Here is a 15,153-nt window from a genome sequence, read left to right as displayed (position 1 = left end):
TGTTCCTTTCCAGGTCTTTAAGCTACAATTGGAGAAGACCGCAGCAGTGAACTACTGGAATGCGGAAGATAAAGTTGCTGCACTGTTCGTGGCATTGAAGGGGCCAGCAGCGGAAATCCTACAGACGATTCCCGAAGGAGAGCGGAACAATTATGAAGCATTGATGGCTGCTGTAGAACGACGTTATGGAAGCGAGCATAGAAAACAGATATTCCAAATTGAGTTGCAAAACCGCTACCAAAAAGCAAATGAGACATTGCAGGAGTTTGCTTCAGATATTGAAAGATTGGCTCATCTTGCAAATGCGGACGCACCCGTGGAATACACTGAAAGGGTAAAGATTCAGAGCTTTATAAATGGCATACGAGATGTGGAAACGAAGCGGGCTACATATGCGAATCCAAAACTAACATTTGCTGAAACGGTATCGCATGCTCTGATTCAGTAAACAGCGTCGCTTCTGTGTAAGCCAGTTTTCAAAGCACGCCGTGTGGAAGTAGAAAGGCCAGAGTGGGTAGACACAATTTTGGAAGCACTGAAGGGATCTCAGCAGAAGAATGCCGGAGTTGTTAAATGTTTCAAGTGCGGGAACCCAGGTCACATTGCACGTCATTCCGATCTTGGTCCTAATAGTTCCAACAATGTGGGTGGCCGTAAACGCAAAGCTTGCGGAAATGAGCAAGAGCGTGTCGGATGTAAAGAACGAAAAGTTGCCCCGGCTATTGAATGTCCTGTGATATCTGTGTCGCAGATTGGAAGGAAATCAAGTAGTCTTACCATCAGAGGGAATGTGGATGGTATAGAGCGTGTACTGACTGTAGATACGGGGGCATCTCATTCCTTGATTCGATCTGATTTGGTCTACAGGAGAGTAAAGTCATTACCTGGAGCAAGGTTGCGTACGGTCACAGGCGAGTATAATCAAGTCCAAGGCGAAGTGGTATGTGAGGTATTAATTGGAAAAGTCATGGTTCTACACAAATTCGTTGTGGCGGAGATCGTTGATGAAGTCATATTGGGAGTGGACTTCTTGGTTGACCATGACATCAGGATCGATATGCGGAGAAAAATTATGCGCTATAAGAACCAGGATATACCACTTAACTTTAGTTTGGAAAAAGGGCTCAGCAGTAATCGGGTACTGGTGGAAAAGACTCGACAAAGACCACGAAAGTCAAAGGCAAAGGTTGATAGATCGAATGGGCCAAATAAATCAAAATCAAAAGTACCTGTGAGAGAAACACTGGCATTGACAAAACCTAAAAGACGCAGGAAAACGAAGCAACGAATTTCCGAGAAAGAATGCGAGGGTAGTTTCAAGCCAGATCGCACTACTGTGGGGAAACGTGGGAACGATACTGATTATGCAAAGCAAATCCGTCCAGCGCAATCTCTTCGAAGTAGTTCATCGGCCAAGCAACAGAGTGTGAAGGAACGAACCAGGGTATTATGAAGTACGATGAAACACAGGTACCATGAGAACAATAATTCGATAGGTTTCTTGGCGGGAGATTTGGTACGGTTATAAAACCCTCACCGGCGGAAAGGTGTTCCATCCAAATTTCGGTGCAGTTGTGAAGGCCCGTACAAGGTTGTGCAGAAGATCAGTGATACCAACTACCGCATACAAAGCATTGAGAAACCACGGAGTAGAAGAGTGGTACATTTGGCGATGCTAGCAGCGTTTAGATCGAGAGATTTGTCTGATCGGTACGATCAGACTTAGGTGGAGGGCAGTGTTACGAATATTAGCAAAATTAAGGAGTGCTGCCAGCTCTAAGCCGATGCTAAGCAGTGACGTGAATGCACATCAATAATGCAATCATCATGTATCTACATAAACGAAACAATAACTGCGTCTACATATATGTACCACGTACGTATACGAGCAGCGTAGAGTCAATGCACAAATACATGCATATATCTGAGATACTCCTATAAGTACGCAATGAGAAAAACTATAAAATTGTGCAATTGTAGTTACAGCTGAGATGTTTGAGAGCTAATGGACTAGTAGATTCTGGAAGCGCCTAGAAGATGCGAATGTTAAAGTCAAAGAGTATAAAAGGCGACAGATGTAGAGGCGCTGGAATTCAGTTTGATTTTAGTTGTCAAGCAGTTACGACTAAGACGATATCTAGCGAGCAATAGCAGTATTATTTTGAAAGTCAGTTTCATTTAAGCTATCAGTTTGGTTATTAAGCTATTCGTTGCGTTGGAGTTATTTATTCAACAGTTTAGCGATACGAACCTAGCAAAAGGGCAAATAAGAGGATTTGCAGCAAATTCGTTACAATATGTATGTCCAAAGAAAATAATGGGAAATAAAATATTGATAAACGACCAACTATATACTCGGGAGAATAAAATAGCCCAGTCCCTCAATAACTATTTCATTGACAGCATAGTCGAAATCAGCTCGAATATTCCAGTTAATAACAATAACGTAGCATTTTCGGCTGTTGAAAGTAGCACTCTTATGGTGTTTTCTTTTCTACACGAAAATGTCGCCTTCACGCCAACTCTTCAAAAAGTTGTGTTCTGTTGTAAAATTAGCGAAGCCTCAGTAGAGGGTATCATTATCTTTTTCAACAACCTACCCCTAAATATTGCCAAAAATGCAACATTACTTGCCCTCGCTGCCATTGACGGTGCAAAGAACAGCCCAGTCAATCAGCTGATGAATCACATTGACAAATAAACACAGTATACTATATGTCACTTTCTAGCAAACATAAATCACCTACGATAAAGCAGCTCCGATAAAGCATGCAAAATTTTGACATTTCATTTGGCGGCAATGTTATTTTTCCAAGATAAATTTTTGCTAAAAAAGTTACATATTTTGCAAATAAGTGAATTATTATATTTGTCGGTTCGAGGTGAGTATTCTAACGCGAAAAAACAAGACAATATACGGTAATAGTCTAGTTGAGGGGTCGACTGCTAATACGCTACCAAAAATATCGAGTGAGGTGTCAAAAGACGCGTATTAATCTCGAGAACAATAATCCGAAGGCGGAAAAGAAAAATTTTATCTCTATCCGGAGATATTTGCAGTTGAAGTTGGCGATTTCCATGTGGTTGTTGTTGTGTTAGTACCCACAAAAAAAATTGTGCATCACCGTGGCGGTAGCCACGGTTATACCACACACCCGGACTTGGCATGGCGTAGCCCAGGGTTATTTTTTATAAGCGCGGCCGAAGGCCGCCAACGCAGAAAGGTGTTCTGCGCAAAAATTCTATGGATCCGACCCACGGTTTCGGAGGTACCCGCGGGTCTTTTTTCGGTTTTTTGTTAAAATCTTTTGAACGCGTTAAAATTTTTATTTTCCGCCTTCGGATTATTAATACTGATATCAAGATGCGTCGTTTGACACCTCTCTCGACTATTACCCAATATACATATTTATGTACATGTTTCAATTCCATTGCTAATTGCATATTTCTCATTATTATAGAAGGACTAGGAGATGGATAAACGACTCACATATTTTGTATATAGCGCCGTCGACGATCTTTTGGAGTCATCGTCTTCCTCATCAGACGACGAGGAGCTGGCTCTAGTTTTGCACCCACCTAATAAATATTTGCGCGTAATGGATTTTGTGCAAGGCGTAGTCAATTTGTACACTAACGTCGAGGTAAGTTTTTGGGAAGGATGCAATTATCTTTAGTGCAATAGGTATCTTTATAAATCTCTGGCCAATAGCACTAATATTTTTCTTTTACGCATTCCTAGTTCAAAAAACATTTTCGAGTTGAACGTGACAGTGCGGAGTATTTAATTTCTAAATACTCTATTAGCCCATATTATGCAAAGAGGAGTTATAAAGGAGGAAGGCCACAATTAGCCCCAAACACACATGTGCTATTATTTTTATGGTAATTCATATTTATTATATTACTAGCTTAGGTATTTGTAAATAAATATTTATACATCGTCGCCCGCTTGCCAGAAGCATTAATGCCAAAATGAAAATGTCGGGAAATCGAGTTTCCAAGTTTATTGCTCCCTCAAAATTAGAAGAATTTGTTTCTAATGTAAAAGTTTATCTATATATTATACTCACACTATGCTCTTTCAACTGAGATAATTGCTCTGCTCGCATCCTTTCTATTTTTCGAGAACTTTGACTTATCGAAAGTATGCATGTAAATGAAAAAGTCATACATTCAATTCAATTTCATATACACTAATGTGTTTTTATTTAAGATATTATTGCAAATAAAAACTAGTTCTTATTCTGATCAGAATCAGAATCTTCTTAAATGTTGGGTTCGGGAAAGCGTTGCCCTCAAGATTTTTATAAAAAGAATGACATTATTTTGGTATAACCAGTTTTTCACACAATTTTGTTGTTGTTGTTGTTGTAGCAGTGCTTCGCCCCACCTAACAGCTGCGACCGATCACATATTGTCATCAATATCCTCAAACGGGAGTCCAAGGGAACTTGCTATTTCAACAGGGGTGGACCATAATGAAAGGGATGTTAGAGGCGTTGGTGTCATGTGGGGACATATTGCAAGCCGGGTATACATTTTGTATGTCGGGGTTGATTCTGGATAGGTAAGAGTTTAACCTGTTACAATATCCAGAACGAAGTTGAGCTAGAGTGACCCGCGTTTCCCTGGCGAGTATGCGTTCCTCTTCCGCAAGTTTTGTGCACTGTTCTTTAAGTACTGGATTCACCGGGCAATTCCTGGTATAAAGGTCCGACGCCTGTTTGCGGAGTTCACTGAAGACATGCTTGTGTTTTTTGGCTTCATACGGTTTATTTCTTAGATGCCGTATTTCCTCATAATGCTTACGGTGATGACTCCTTAAGTCAGATGACAGACAGACCTTGGTCGGGAAAAATCCCGAGTCGCTCCGTTATATAGAACCGACGGCCTTGGGAAGCGCAATTTTTTCAAGTATTTTAGTTTTGATTCGAGAAGAGGCAACGGCTTCGAATAAATCGGTTTGTCTTCAATTAAACAACTATCTTTTTTTCTGATATTCAGCTATTAAAAATTCTTCATCGGTATAATTTTTTATGAAGGATGCCTTATACAGCTCATCTTTTACTTATATCAACTAGCATATATATCGCATGGGTAGTTTTATAGGTCCCTGAGTAAAATAATTATAAACAAAAAATCGTTATACAATTGTGTGCGAACCTCGAAAAGTTTTGGTGAGTGAAACATGAATGTGCTATATGAATGTGCTACATTCATTTTTCTGGCTCAACTTTGTGTGATTGAATTGTATATTCATGAAAATGGCACTACAAATTATTGGGATTTCCATGTGCGTAGGAAGCTCTAGATTTAAGTAGAATCTAGAGAATCTAAAGGGTAATATAACGAGGCCTATAACACAAAATCGGAAAAATTGCACATTCATGCTTCTGGTTAGTAGGCGACGATATATATAATTGGCCAAGCGATAAACATAAGTTTGCGAGATTGACACCTCCTTTTTTATTTTTTGCAGCAACAAGACCACTATACGAGAAGTTAGCAACTTATTCAATATTTCATATTCCTTTGCTCATTACATGATAAACAATGTTACATCGTTTCTCGTTGAGCTTTCACGGAATGTTATAAAATTTCCGCAAAGTGAATATGAAAAAGAGGGTATAGCAAAAAACTTGAAGCGATATCAGGATTTCCAAACGTATTAGGCTGTATTGACGGGACCTATATTTCGATAAGGGCGCCAAAACTAAAAAATCGTTCAACATACATTAACAGGCATGATACCATTTCTGTGACTATGCAGGGCATATGCGATGCAAATTTAAAATTTTTAGATGTTTTCACTGGTGTACCGAGCAGAGTCCATGACTCGCGTGTTCTTAATTTATCGTTTATAAATAAACAGCTACCAAATTTATGTTTGCCGAAATATCACCTGTTGGGCGATTCTGCATATCCGATAAGAAACTACTTGTTGACACCCTACAGAAATTACGGGAACTTAACGCAACAAGAAAAAACCTACAATCTCAAATTTTGTCAAACTCGTGTACGAATCGAAAACGCGTATGGTTTGTTAAAGTGCCGCTTCAGGCAACTCATACGATTAGATTTCCATGAAGTTGAGACTACTGCAAACTTTATATTAGCGTGCTGCGTACTTCATAATATTTGCATAGACAAAAAAGATAAAATAGAAGCAGAAGAGTATTATGTTCCCCCTGTTACTGTTGACGATCATTTTCTGCCTGAAACTATCGACTCAGTCCTCACTGACCTTGGCAAAATAAAGAGAAATCAAATCAAATCACTGTTTTAAAAAACAATTGCTATTAAAACCACTTTTTTTATGATGAAATGAATGAATTATTTCTGTCCTGAATATAATTAAACAAACGACGAATACAACCAACCACCAACAAATATACAGTGTTTGCCCGCTACCGCCAGCGAAATATCGAACCACGAAAAACTAGTAAGCGTCCAGTACCAGCAGCAATACCAGTTAAATCGTGGGAACAGAATTAGAATTAAAGCCTTTGGAACTGATATCAACACGACCTGCGCGCCAACATCAATTGAATGAAGGTGAGCTAAAAATTTGCTAATTTGTATTTGTGGTCCTATACTTCTGACGTTTAAATTTTTACAGACGATGGATTGTGGGCTCTTAAGTCTATTCGATCCCAATGAGGATACTCATGATATTGGCAATGCAAACAATAACAGCGTAAACCGCCGTAAAGAAAAGAAATCTCGAAAATCATCTAGCAAATCAGACGGCGGTAAAAATAAGAGACAAAGTGAGTGCGGAAATTGTAGCAGTAGTGAAGGAGAGCTAGATTATCTCAATAATAAAACTATTGATTTTGATCAAGGAATTTTATCACCTGAACCTTACTTACTTACTTAATTGGCGCTTAACCGTCTAAACGGTTATGGCCGTCCAACAAGGCGCGCCAGTCGCTCCTTCGCTCGGCCAACCGGCGCCAATTGGTCACACCAAGGGAGTTTAAATGTTTTCCACCTGGTCCTTCCAACGGAGTGGGGGCCGCCCTCTACCTCTGCTTCCATAGGCGTGTTCCGATAGAAACACTTTCTTGACCGGAGCATCATCTTTCATTCGCATAACATGGCCTAGCCAGCGCAGCCGCTGCGTTTTAATTCGCTGGACTATGTTGATGTCTGCGTATAGCTCGTACAGCTCATCATTAAATCTTCTTCGGTACTCGCCATCGGCAACGCGTAGAGGTCCATAAATCTTTCGAAGAACTTTTCTCTCGAACACTCCCAAAGCCGCTTCATCTGCTGTTGTCATGGTCCATGCTTCTGCCCCATATAGCAGGACGGGTACGATAAGTGACTTGTAGAGTATGATTTTCGTTCGCCGAGAGAGGACTTTACTTTTCAATTGCCTACCTAGTCCAAAGTAGCATTTATTGGCAAGATTGATTCTTCGCTGGATTTCAGTGCTGATGTTGTTGCTAATGTTGATGCTGGTTCCCAAATAAACGAAGTCTTTTACTATTTCGAAATTATGGCTGCCAACAGTAGCGTGGTTGCCAAGGCGCATATGCGCTGACTCTTTGCTCGATGACAGCAGGTACTTCGTTTTGTCCTCATTTACCATCAAAACCATCTTTACCGCTTCTTTTTCCAGCTTGGAGTAAGCAGAACTAACAGCGCGGGTGTTTAGGCCGATGATATCAATGTCATCAGCATATGCGAGTAATTGCACGCTTTTATAGTATATTGTTCCAGTGCGGTTAAGTTCTGCAGCTAGTATAATTTTCTCCAGCATCAAATTAAAGAAATCGCACGATAGGGGGTCACCCTGTCTGAAACCTCGTTTAGTTTCGAACGGCTCGGAGAGGTCCTTCCCAATTCTGACTGAGCTGATGGTCTTGCTCAACGTCATTTTGCACAGCCGTATAAGTTTTGCGGGGAAACCAAATTCAGACATAGCGGCATATAGGCAGCTCCTTTTCGTGCTGTCGAAGGCGGCTTTAAAGTCGACGAAGAGGTGATGTGTGTCGATTCTCTTTTCACGGGTTTTTTCCAAGATTTGGCGCATTGTGAAAATCTGGTCGATGGTAGATTTACCAGGTCTGAAGCCGCACTGATAAGGTCCAATCAGCCGGTTCACGGTGGGCTTCAATCTTTCGCACAATACACTTGAAAGGACCTTATATGCGATATTAAGAAGGCTGATTCCACGATAGTTGGTGCATTTTGCAGTATCCCCCTTCTTGTGGACTGGGCAAAGAACACTTAGATTCCAACCGTCGGGCATGCTTTCGTCCGCCCATATTTTGCTAAGAAGCTGCTGCATGCGCCTTACCAACTCCTCGCCGCCGAACTTGAATAGCTCCGCAGGCAATCCATCAGCGCCCACGGCCTTGTTGTTTTTCAGTCTGGTTATTGCTATTCTAACTTCGTCATAATCGGGCGGGGGGACATATATTCCATCATCATCGATTGCGGGATCGGGTTCTTCATCTCTGCGCGGTGAATTGCTGCCTCCATTTAGGAGAGCAGAGAAGTGTTCCCTCCATAATCTAAGCACTCTCTGGACATCAGTTACAAGGTCGCCGTTTTCATTCCTACAGGAGTTTGCCCCGGTCTTAAAACCTTCCGTCTGTCGCCGTATTTTTTGGTAGAATTTTCGGGCGTTATTCCTGGTGGCTAGCAGCTCAAGCTCCTCGCACTCACGCCTTTCTGCTTCTGCTTTTTTCTTCCTGAAAAGGCGTCTCGCTTCCCTTTTCAACTCACGATAGCGTTCACACACTCCTCTTGTCGCGCTCGCTTTTAACGTAGCCCTGTAGGCAGCGTCTTTTCTTTCGGTTGCATCGCGGCATTCTTCATCATACCAGTTGCTTTTTTCGTGGCCGCCGGTAACCAATTTTTTCCTCGGCGGCAGTATGAAGTGCTTTGGAGATATGCTCCCACTGCTCCTGTATTCCTTCAGGATGAGTTGTGCCCTCAGAGAGCAGGTGTGAGAGTCGAGTTGCGAAATCATTGGCAGTCTGTTGTGATTGAAGCTTTTCGACGTCTAGCTTTCCTTGTGTTTTTTGTTCTTTGTTTTTAGCCGCGTTGAGGCGGGTGCGTATTTTGGCAAGCTACATGGCTGTCTCCTGATCGAAGTACTCGCAATCAGATCGATCACGTTGTGATAGACGGACGGCATGCCTCCAGTGTTTTAGATGTGCGAACGATCCGAGGACCTAACATCGATTCGGACCATTATCTCGTATCACCTGAACCACAATTGGGAAATATAGAATATAAACTAAAACTAATTAGTCCATCCAAACATCGCTTTGAACATCTTTTCACTCATATGAAAAGCAAGGTTTGGAACAAGAGTCAAATGAATTTCACATAGACGAATTTTTTCTTGTAAATGTAGTTGGTCCCGTAGTTGATGACAATATGCAAATTAAAATAGGCCCGAATCAAACTTTTCCACCCCTATTAGGCGATTGTTATGATGAACCATATGGCCCACTGCTGTTTCAGGTACAAAATACAAATTACGATGCAGCTCATAGTTTGCTTAATTATAACCATTTCATTCATATTAACGTTTTAGGCCGAAGTATCAGTACTGTTTCATGCTACAGCAATTTATGTAGTTTTCCAGACCACCATGCATATCGCCAGCATTCAGCAAACAGCAGTTATCCGAGCAATTGACCCTGCCAGCATTTTTTGAAAATTTTGATCAAAAAATATTTAAATATCATACCCCAAGATGATTAAAAACGTTCAAATTTAAAAGCATTTTCTGTTCGAAAATTAACGTATCGTCGGGAGAAAAAAGTACCATAAATGCATATATGTAATATTCCTATATTGCTAATACAAAATACTCGCAATAAGTTTTGAATTCGAAATCAAAACAAGACAGCCTAAGAAAATTTTTGTGATTGTAGAAGCATAAGTGTGACAAGAAAAAATTAAAATTTAGGTACATTCGTTTTTTGAATACAAAAACAAAAACATTTAAACAGCAATACATCGGCACTCTGATGTTTGGGAATGTACCTAGCCTTTTGTAGCAATATAGAAGTATTACATATAGCATAATACTGTTTTCACACAGAAACTTAATGATCTCATTTCACCTGCTAATGAAATCGTAAATTTTTTGCTTTCACACAGAAGTAACTGCTCCATTAGTATGAAGGATGAGACAGACAATCATGGCGGAACGATACAAGGTGGGAGCATGGTGACATACCTACAACAAAAAAAATTCCATGTACTTGTAAATTCGATGGACAAATGTCAAAACCGTACTGCGCCGGTAGTTGATGTATCAAATCAAATAAAAAAGGCATTTTTAAGCACTGAACACACCAAAAACTAAGAAGCGGAACGCGGCCAACAGAGTTGCATTGTGCTTTTGACTTCATTAGGCATTCGATTAGCTACTAATGAAATAATTATAGATTTGAATTTTGTAGGGAAGATTGAGCTCAATAAGCGTCTTAATGTAGAAAACTGCCTTTATTATTCAATAAGCCGTCTGTGTGAAAATAGTATAAATGTGATTATTCTTGAATAATCATTTATGATTCCTATTTCGAAACGATTTTTGTTCATATTTGATATCATTGTAAATTGGGCTTTAATTGTTATAGAGTAATATTTGAATGCTTTTCACAGTCATTTTCTGATCATATTCGTGAATATATTTCAATCGTTTTTGTTGAGATTTTTGAATCATTTTTGAATGCCATTATAATGAATTTATTCTTCATAAAGCATTCAAAATAGGATCTACATAATAATCTTTTTCATCAGGGGAAGAAAGCATGCGAAAATGAGCTTTTCGAACCACAGCTAACTCGCAAACAAACTTGACCGATATACACCTCGACTGCAACATCCATGTTGAAGCCGTATCTAGGTATGTCAAGACAGTTTCACTTACCTGCGGTTCAAATAGCTCACAACCTATGTATTGACCAGTCATTATGTATTTTCTGGGAAGCTGAAGGTGAGAAATGGTTGGGGAAATCTTCGTTCACGACAAGCATTATATTATTTTTGTCTTGAAGAATATGTTTTGCATAAATAATAAAATTTTTATATATTTTTTCTTAGCTTCATGATTGAAAAAATATGTGTATGTGAAAAAAATAAAATTTTTAATAAAAAGTAAAATTTCAACAAGTATAAAATTCATTATTCAGTCAACAAATATATTCATAAAAGATTCGGAAAGCTGAATGAAAAATTATTATAAATTTTTGATCACCTAAAGTAAACACATTTGATTCAAATATGTTTCCAAAATGTGATTGAAAAACTATATTCAGTTTTTGATCATCAAAGGTAAGCATATTTGATTATTCTTTTTGTTGGTTTTTATGAAATATTAAAATTTAGTCATTAAAGGACTTCAAAAATTATTTCAAAAAGAGATCGAAAAATGCTATTTAGTTTTTCATCATCAAAAGAATTCATATTTGATTATTTTTTTTGTTCAATTGTATGATAACTCATTATTTATTCAAAAAGAGTAATCAAATTGTATTGATATGTAGGGAAGTTCAAAATTAAATCACCTAAATCCTGAGTGAGGATGAGCTTGAAAAGATGGGTACCAATGATAAAGCTTTGGATGCTTTTTGTGAAGGCGCAAACAAAGGCATCGGCGTAGTTACTAAAGTATTTCCACTGAACAAACCAACAGGGCAAACGCATTAATACACATATGCAGTAGCTTAACTATTTCGTTAACTATAGCCAGACAATATATTCATTCTAAATTAAAGATACTTGTATTTGATTTGAAATCAAATTCAAATCTCAAACCAAATTATCTTTTATTTAGACTGAGAATAAAATCACAAATAAAATTTATCTTATCCTGCAGAACGACGTTGTCACCAAAATAGTGTGCAGTTGCCATTGTCATTACAAAGACTCTTTATATATACATATGCATGTAATTATATTTATTAAAAATTAAGAGAACATCCGCTTGCTTCATGCAGGTTAGGTTAGGTTAGGTTAGGTTGGGTGGTAGCTTCCCTGATAGAGGAAGCTCACTTGGACAACATGACGGTCCGTTGTGATACCACATATAATAAACTAAACTAACGGTGACGTAGATATAACTACTTAGAGAATCGTTGGGTAGCAACGATAAAGTTCCGAATGATCCCGATCTCAACCTTGGATAGCTCCTCGGGAGATCCAAGTGAGTCACGACCGAAATACTTTCGCCTAGTTCTGGCAAAAGCTGGGCAGTCAAGCATAAAGTGATTTGGTGATTCCACCTCATCATCCTCCATACAGCTGCAGCAGGATGCAGTTTCCAATATATTGAGACGTACCGCATGGATACCCACGGGACAGTGCCCTGTCAAAACCCCAATGACCATTGATAGGTGAGCCTTAGTGAACCCAATTATTTCAGCAGACCTGATGCCGTCCACTTTCGGCCAGAAAGATCTTGATATCCTACAAGACGTAGTGTCCGCCCAACGTTTGCTGAGCTGAATCGAGGCCCAGCTATGGAAGAGCAATCCACAGGTGGCTAGCGGAATCCCGAAATCCCTACAGCCATCTTCATCCGGTTCAGTTGTACCGATTCGGGCTAAGAGATCCGCTTGACAGTTACCCGGAATATCACTATGGCCCGGGACCCAGATAATCTTAATTGTAAAATAATTCGATGCAATCGCAAGTGAGGTCAGGCACTCCCAGACCACCCTCGATCGCACTGTAGTTGAGCTCAAGGCCTCTATAGCCGCTGGGCTATCAGAGTAGATGTTAAATTCCCTAACCGTAGTAGCGCTGGATAGCATTTCATCCACTGCATCCTTAATCGCAGCAACTTCCGCTTGGAATACACTGCAGTGATCAGCCAACTTAAACTTGCGGCTTACATTTAGCTCTTGACAAAAGACCCCCCGCCAACCTTTCCGTCCAGAACAATTCCCAAATATTTAACCCTGTCAGTAAGTACCAACGGTACCCCTCCAATCGAAGGAGTTCTGAAGTCGGGTATCTTATATCTCCTTGTAAAAAGAACCAATTCTGTTTTTCCCGGGTTGACCGCCAACCCACATGATTCAGCCCACCTAGCCACAGTATCCAGGTATCCCTGCAGAACATCGCGCAGGGTGCCCAGAAATTTGCCCCTGACTAGGATAGCGAGGTCATCTGCATAGGCAACCACCCGACAACCATTGGCTTCCAGCTCCACAAGAAGCTCGTTGACTACCACAACCCAGAGCAGAGGAGATAGGACACCCCCCTGTGGCGTTCCCCTGCACACCTTCCTTCTTATTATGGCTCCTCCCCACTCCGCTGCGACAATTCAGCCGCATAGAAGTTTGCTAATAAATTCAACCAGAGCCGCTTCGACTCCTAAACCCACCAGAGCTCTTTCGATTGCCCCCAGAAAGACATTGTTAAAAGCACCCTCGATGTCTAGAAAGGCACCCAGAGCATACTCTTTATGTTCTAGAGACCCCTCTATTTGCTTTACAATCGAATGGAGATCCGTTTCCGTCGATCTGCCTTTGCAGTACGCATGCTGTGAAGCCGACAGTAACCCCCCAGGTATCCTTTCTCGTAGGTACAGGTCAATCAGCCGCTCAAACGTCTTAAGAAGAAACGACGAGAGACTGATTGGCCTGAAATCCTTATGTGACACATGAGAGCTCCTGCCGGCCTTCGGAATGAAGATGACCCTAACCGTGTGCCACGACTTAGGCATATGGTTAAGCCTGAGGCAGTTAGTGTAGATGATGGCCAACCAGCGGCAGGAAATCCCTAAAGACCTTTGAAGTTGCGCAGGAATGATGCCATCCGGACCGGGTGACTTATAGGGCTTGAACGAATTTATAGCCCAGGATATTTGACTTTCCCGTAGTGGGATGGCAGGCATTTCTGCATGGCCAGCAACCGCCGACCACGCAAGCGAAGATCCCTGCGCAACTGGGACATCGGGAAAATGATTGTCCAGTAAAAGTCTCAGGGACTCCTCGCTACTCATCGACCAGTCCCCACCATCATCTCTCAGATACCCCCGAGGGGCGGGATTCCTAGAGAGTATTTTTCTAAGCCTCGCGGATTCATTGCAGCCCTCTACGTTTTCGCAGAAGCTTCGCCATGAATCTCGCTTGGCTAACCTTATTTCATATTTATAAATCCCCAGACTCACCTTATAGAGCTCCCAGTCCGAGGGTAGTTTACTCCTCCTGGCTCTGTTAAAGAGCCGCCTACTGGACGCTCTTAGGTCGTCAAGGGAATCAGACCACCAGGGCGGCTTGCCCTTCCCCCTATAAGTTTTCAGTGGGCAGGACTGTTGAATGGCGCTATTGCTTGCCAAGGTGAAGTTTTCCACCAGACCGTCTATTTCAGATTCGGACAGGTCCGAACCAACGATAGGCGCCTCAGGCAATAGCTCTGCCAACTTCCTACAATACAAGTCCCAGTTGGTACTTTTAGGGTTCCTAAAAGATATTTTACCGGGACGTTCTTCATTCACCGAGAACTGAATATATCGGTGATCAGAGAAAGAGTGCTCGTTGAGAACCCTCCATCCAGATATCCGATCTTCCAGTTCTCTGCTAACCAGGGTAAGGTCCAGGACCTCCTCCCTTACCGCAGTAATAAAAGTCGGGTCATTCCCCCTACTACATATACAAAGTCCCTCATCTACAATAAAAGTAAATAAAGACTCACCTCTGGTGTTCGTATCCGAGCTCCCCCATATGCTATGGTGTGCATTAGCATCGGCACCTATGATTACGTCAACACCTCTCAACCTTGCTTCAGCGGTGATTTCGCCCAGTATCACAGGCGGTGGTCCCGTTACGTACCCATGGGGCATATACGCTGAGACCACCCACAATTCGTTATTGCCTCGCTCGAGGCAGACCGTGGTTACGTCAGCATTACTGAAATTAGAGAGAATAAAAGCTATAAATTCCTTTTTAATAAGCACACAGGATCTAGGCCTACCTGCCTCCCCATGCACCAAGGTGTTGAATTTTCCCGTCCTTAATCCAGAAATTTTTCCGCCGTTACTACTCAGCCACGGCTCCTGGACAAGGACTATATCCACTCCGCCTTTCTCAAGACAGAGCAACAAGTTTGCGGAAGCCGCCCGTACTTTTTAACAATTTAACGAAACATACAATATATCAAGACTAG

General features: G+C 41.1%; 1 protein-coding gene across 1 annotated transcript; it reads left to right on the top strand.

Annotated features, from left to right (window-relative positions):
• Positions 1-2,712: 2,712 nt before the first annotated feature.
• LOC137236764 (uncharacterized) lies at positions 2,713-5,792 on the top strand. The gene is made up of 4 exons (XM_067759749.1): positions 2,713-2,882; positions 3,462-3,644; positions 3,743-3,885; positions 5,483-5,792. Exons 2-4 carry the CDS (start codon positions 3,474-3,476, stop codon positions 5,673-5,675), a joined length of 507 nt encoding a protein of 168 aa, XP_067615850.1. The 5' UTR covers positions 2,713-2,882; positions 3,462-3,473; the 3' UTR covers positions 5,676-5,792.
• Positions 5,793-15,153: the final 9,361 nt, after the last annotated feature.

Source organism: Eurosta solidaginis, chromosome 1, assembly GCF_040869045.1.
Source record: "Eurosta solidaginis isolate ZX-2024a chromosome 1, ASM4086904v1, whole genome shotgun sequence".
Taxonomy (NCBI): Eukaryota; Metazoa; Arthropoda; class Insecta; order Diptera; family Tephritidae; genus Eurosta; species Eurosta solidaginis.
The sequence above is the reverse complement of the archived record's forward strand: the minus strand, read 5'-3'. Positions and strand labels throughout refer to the sequence as shown.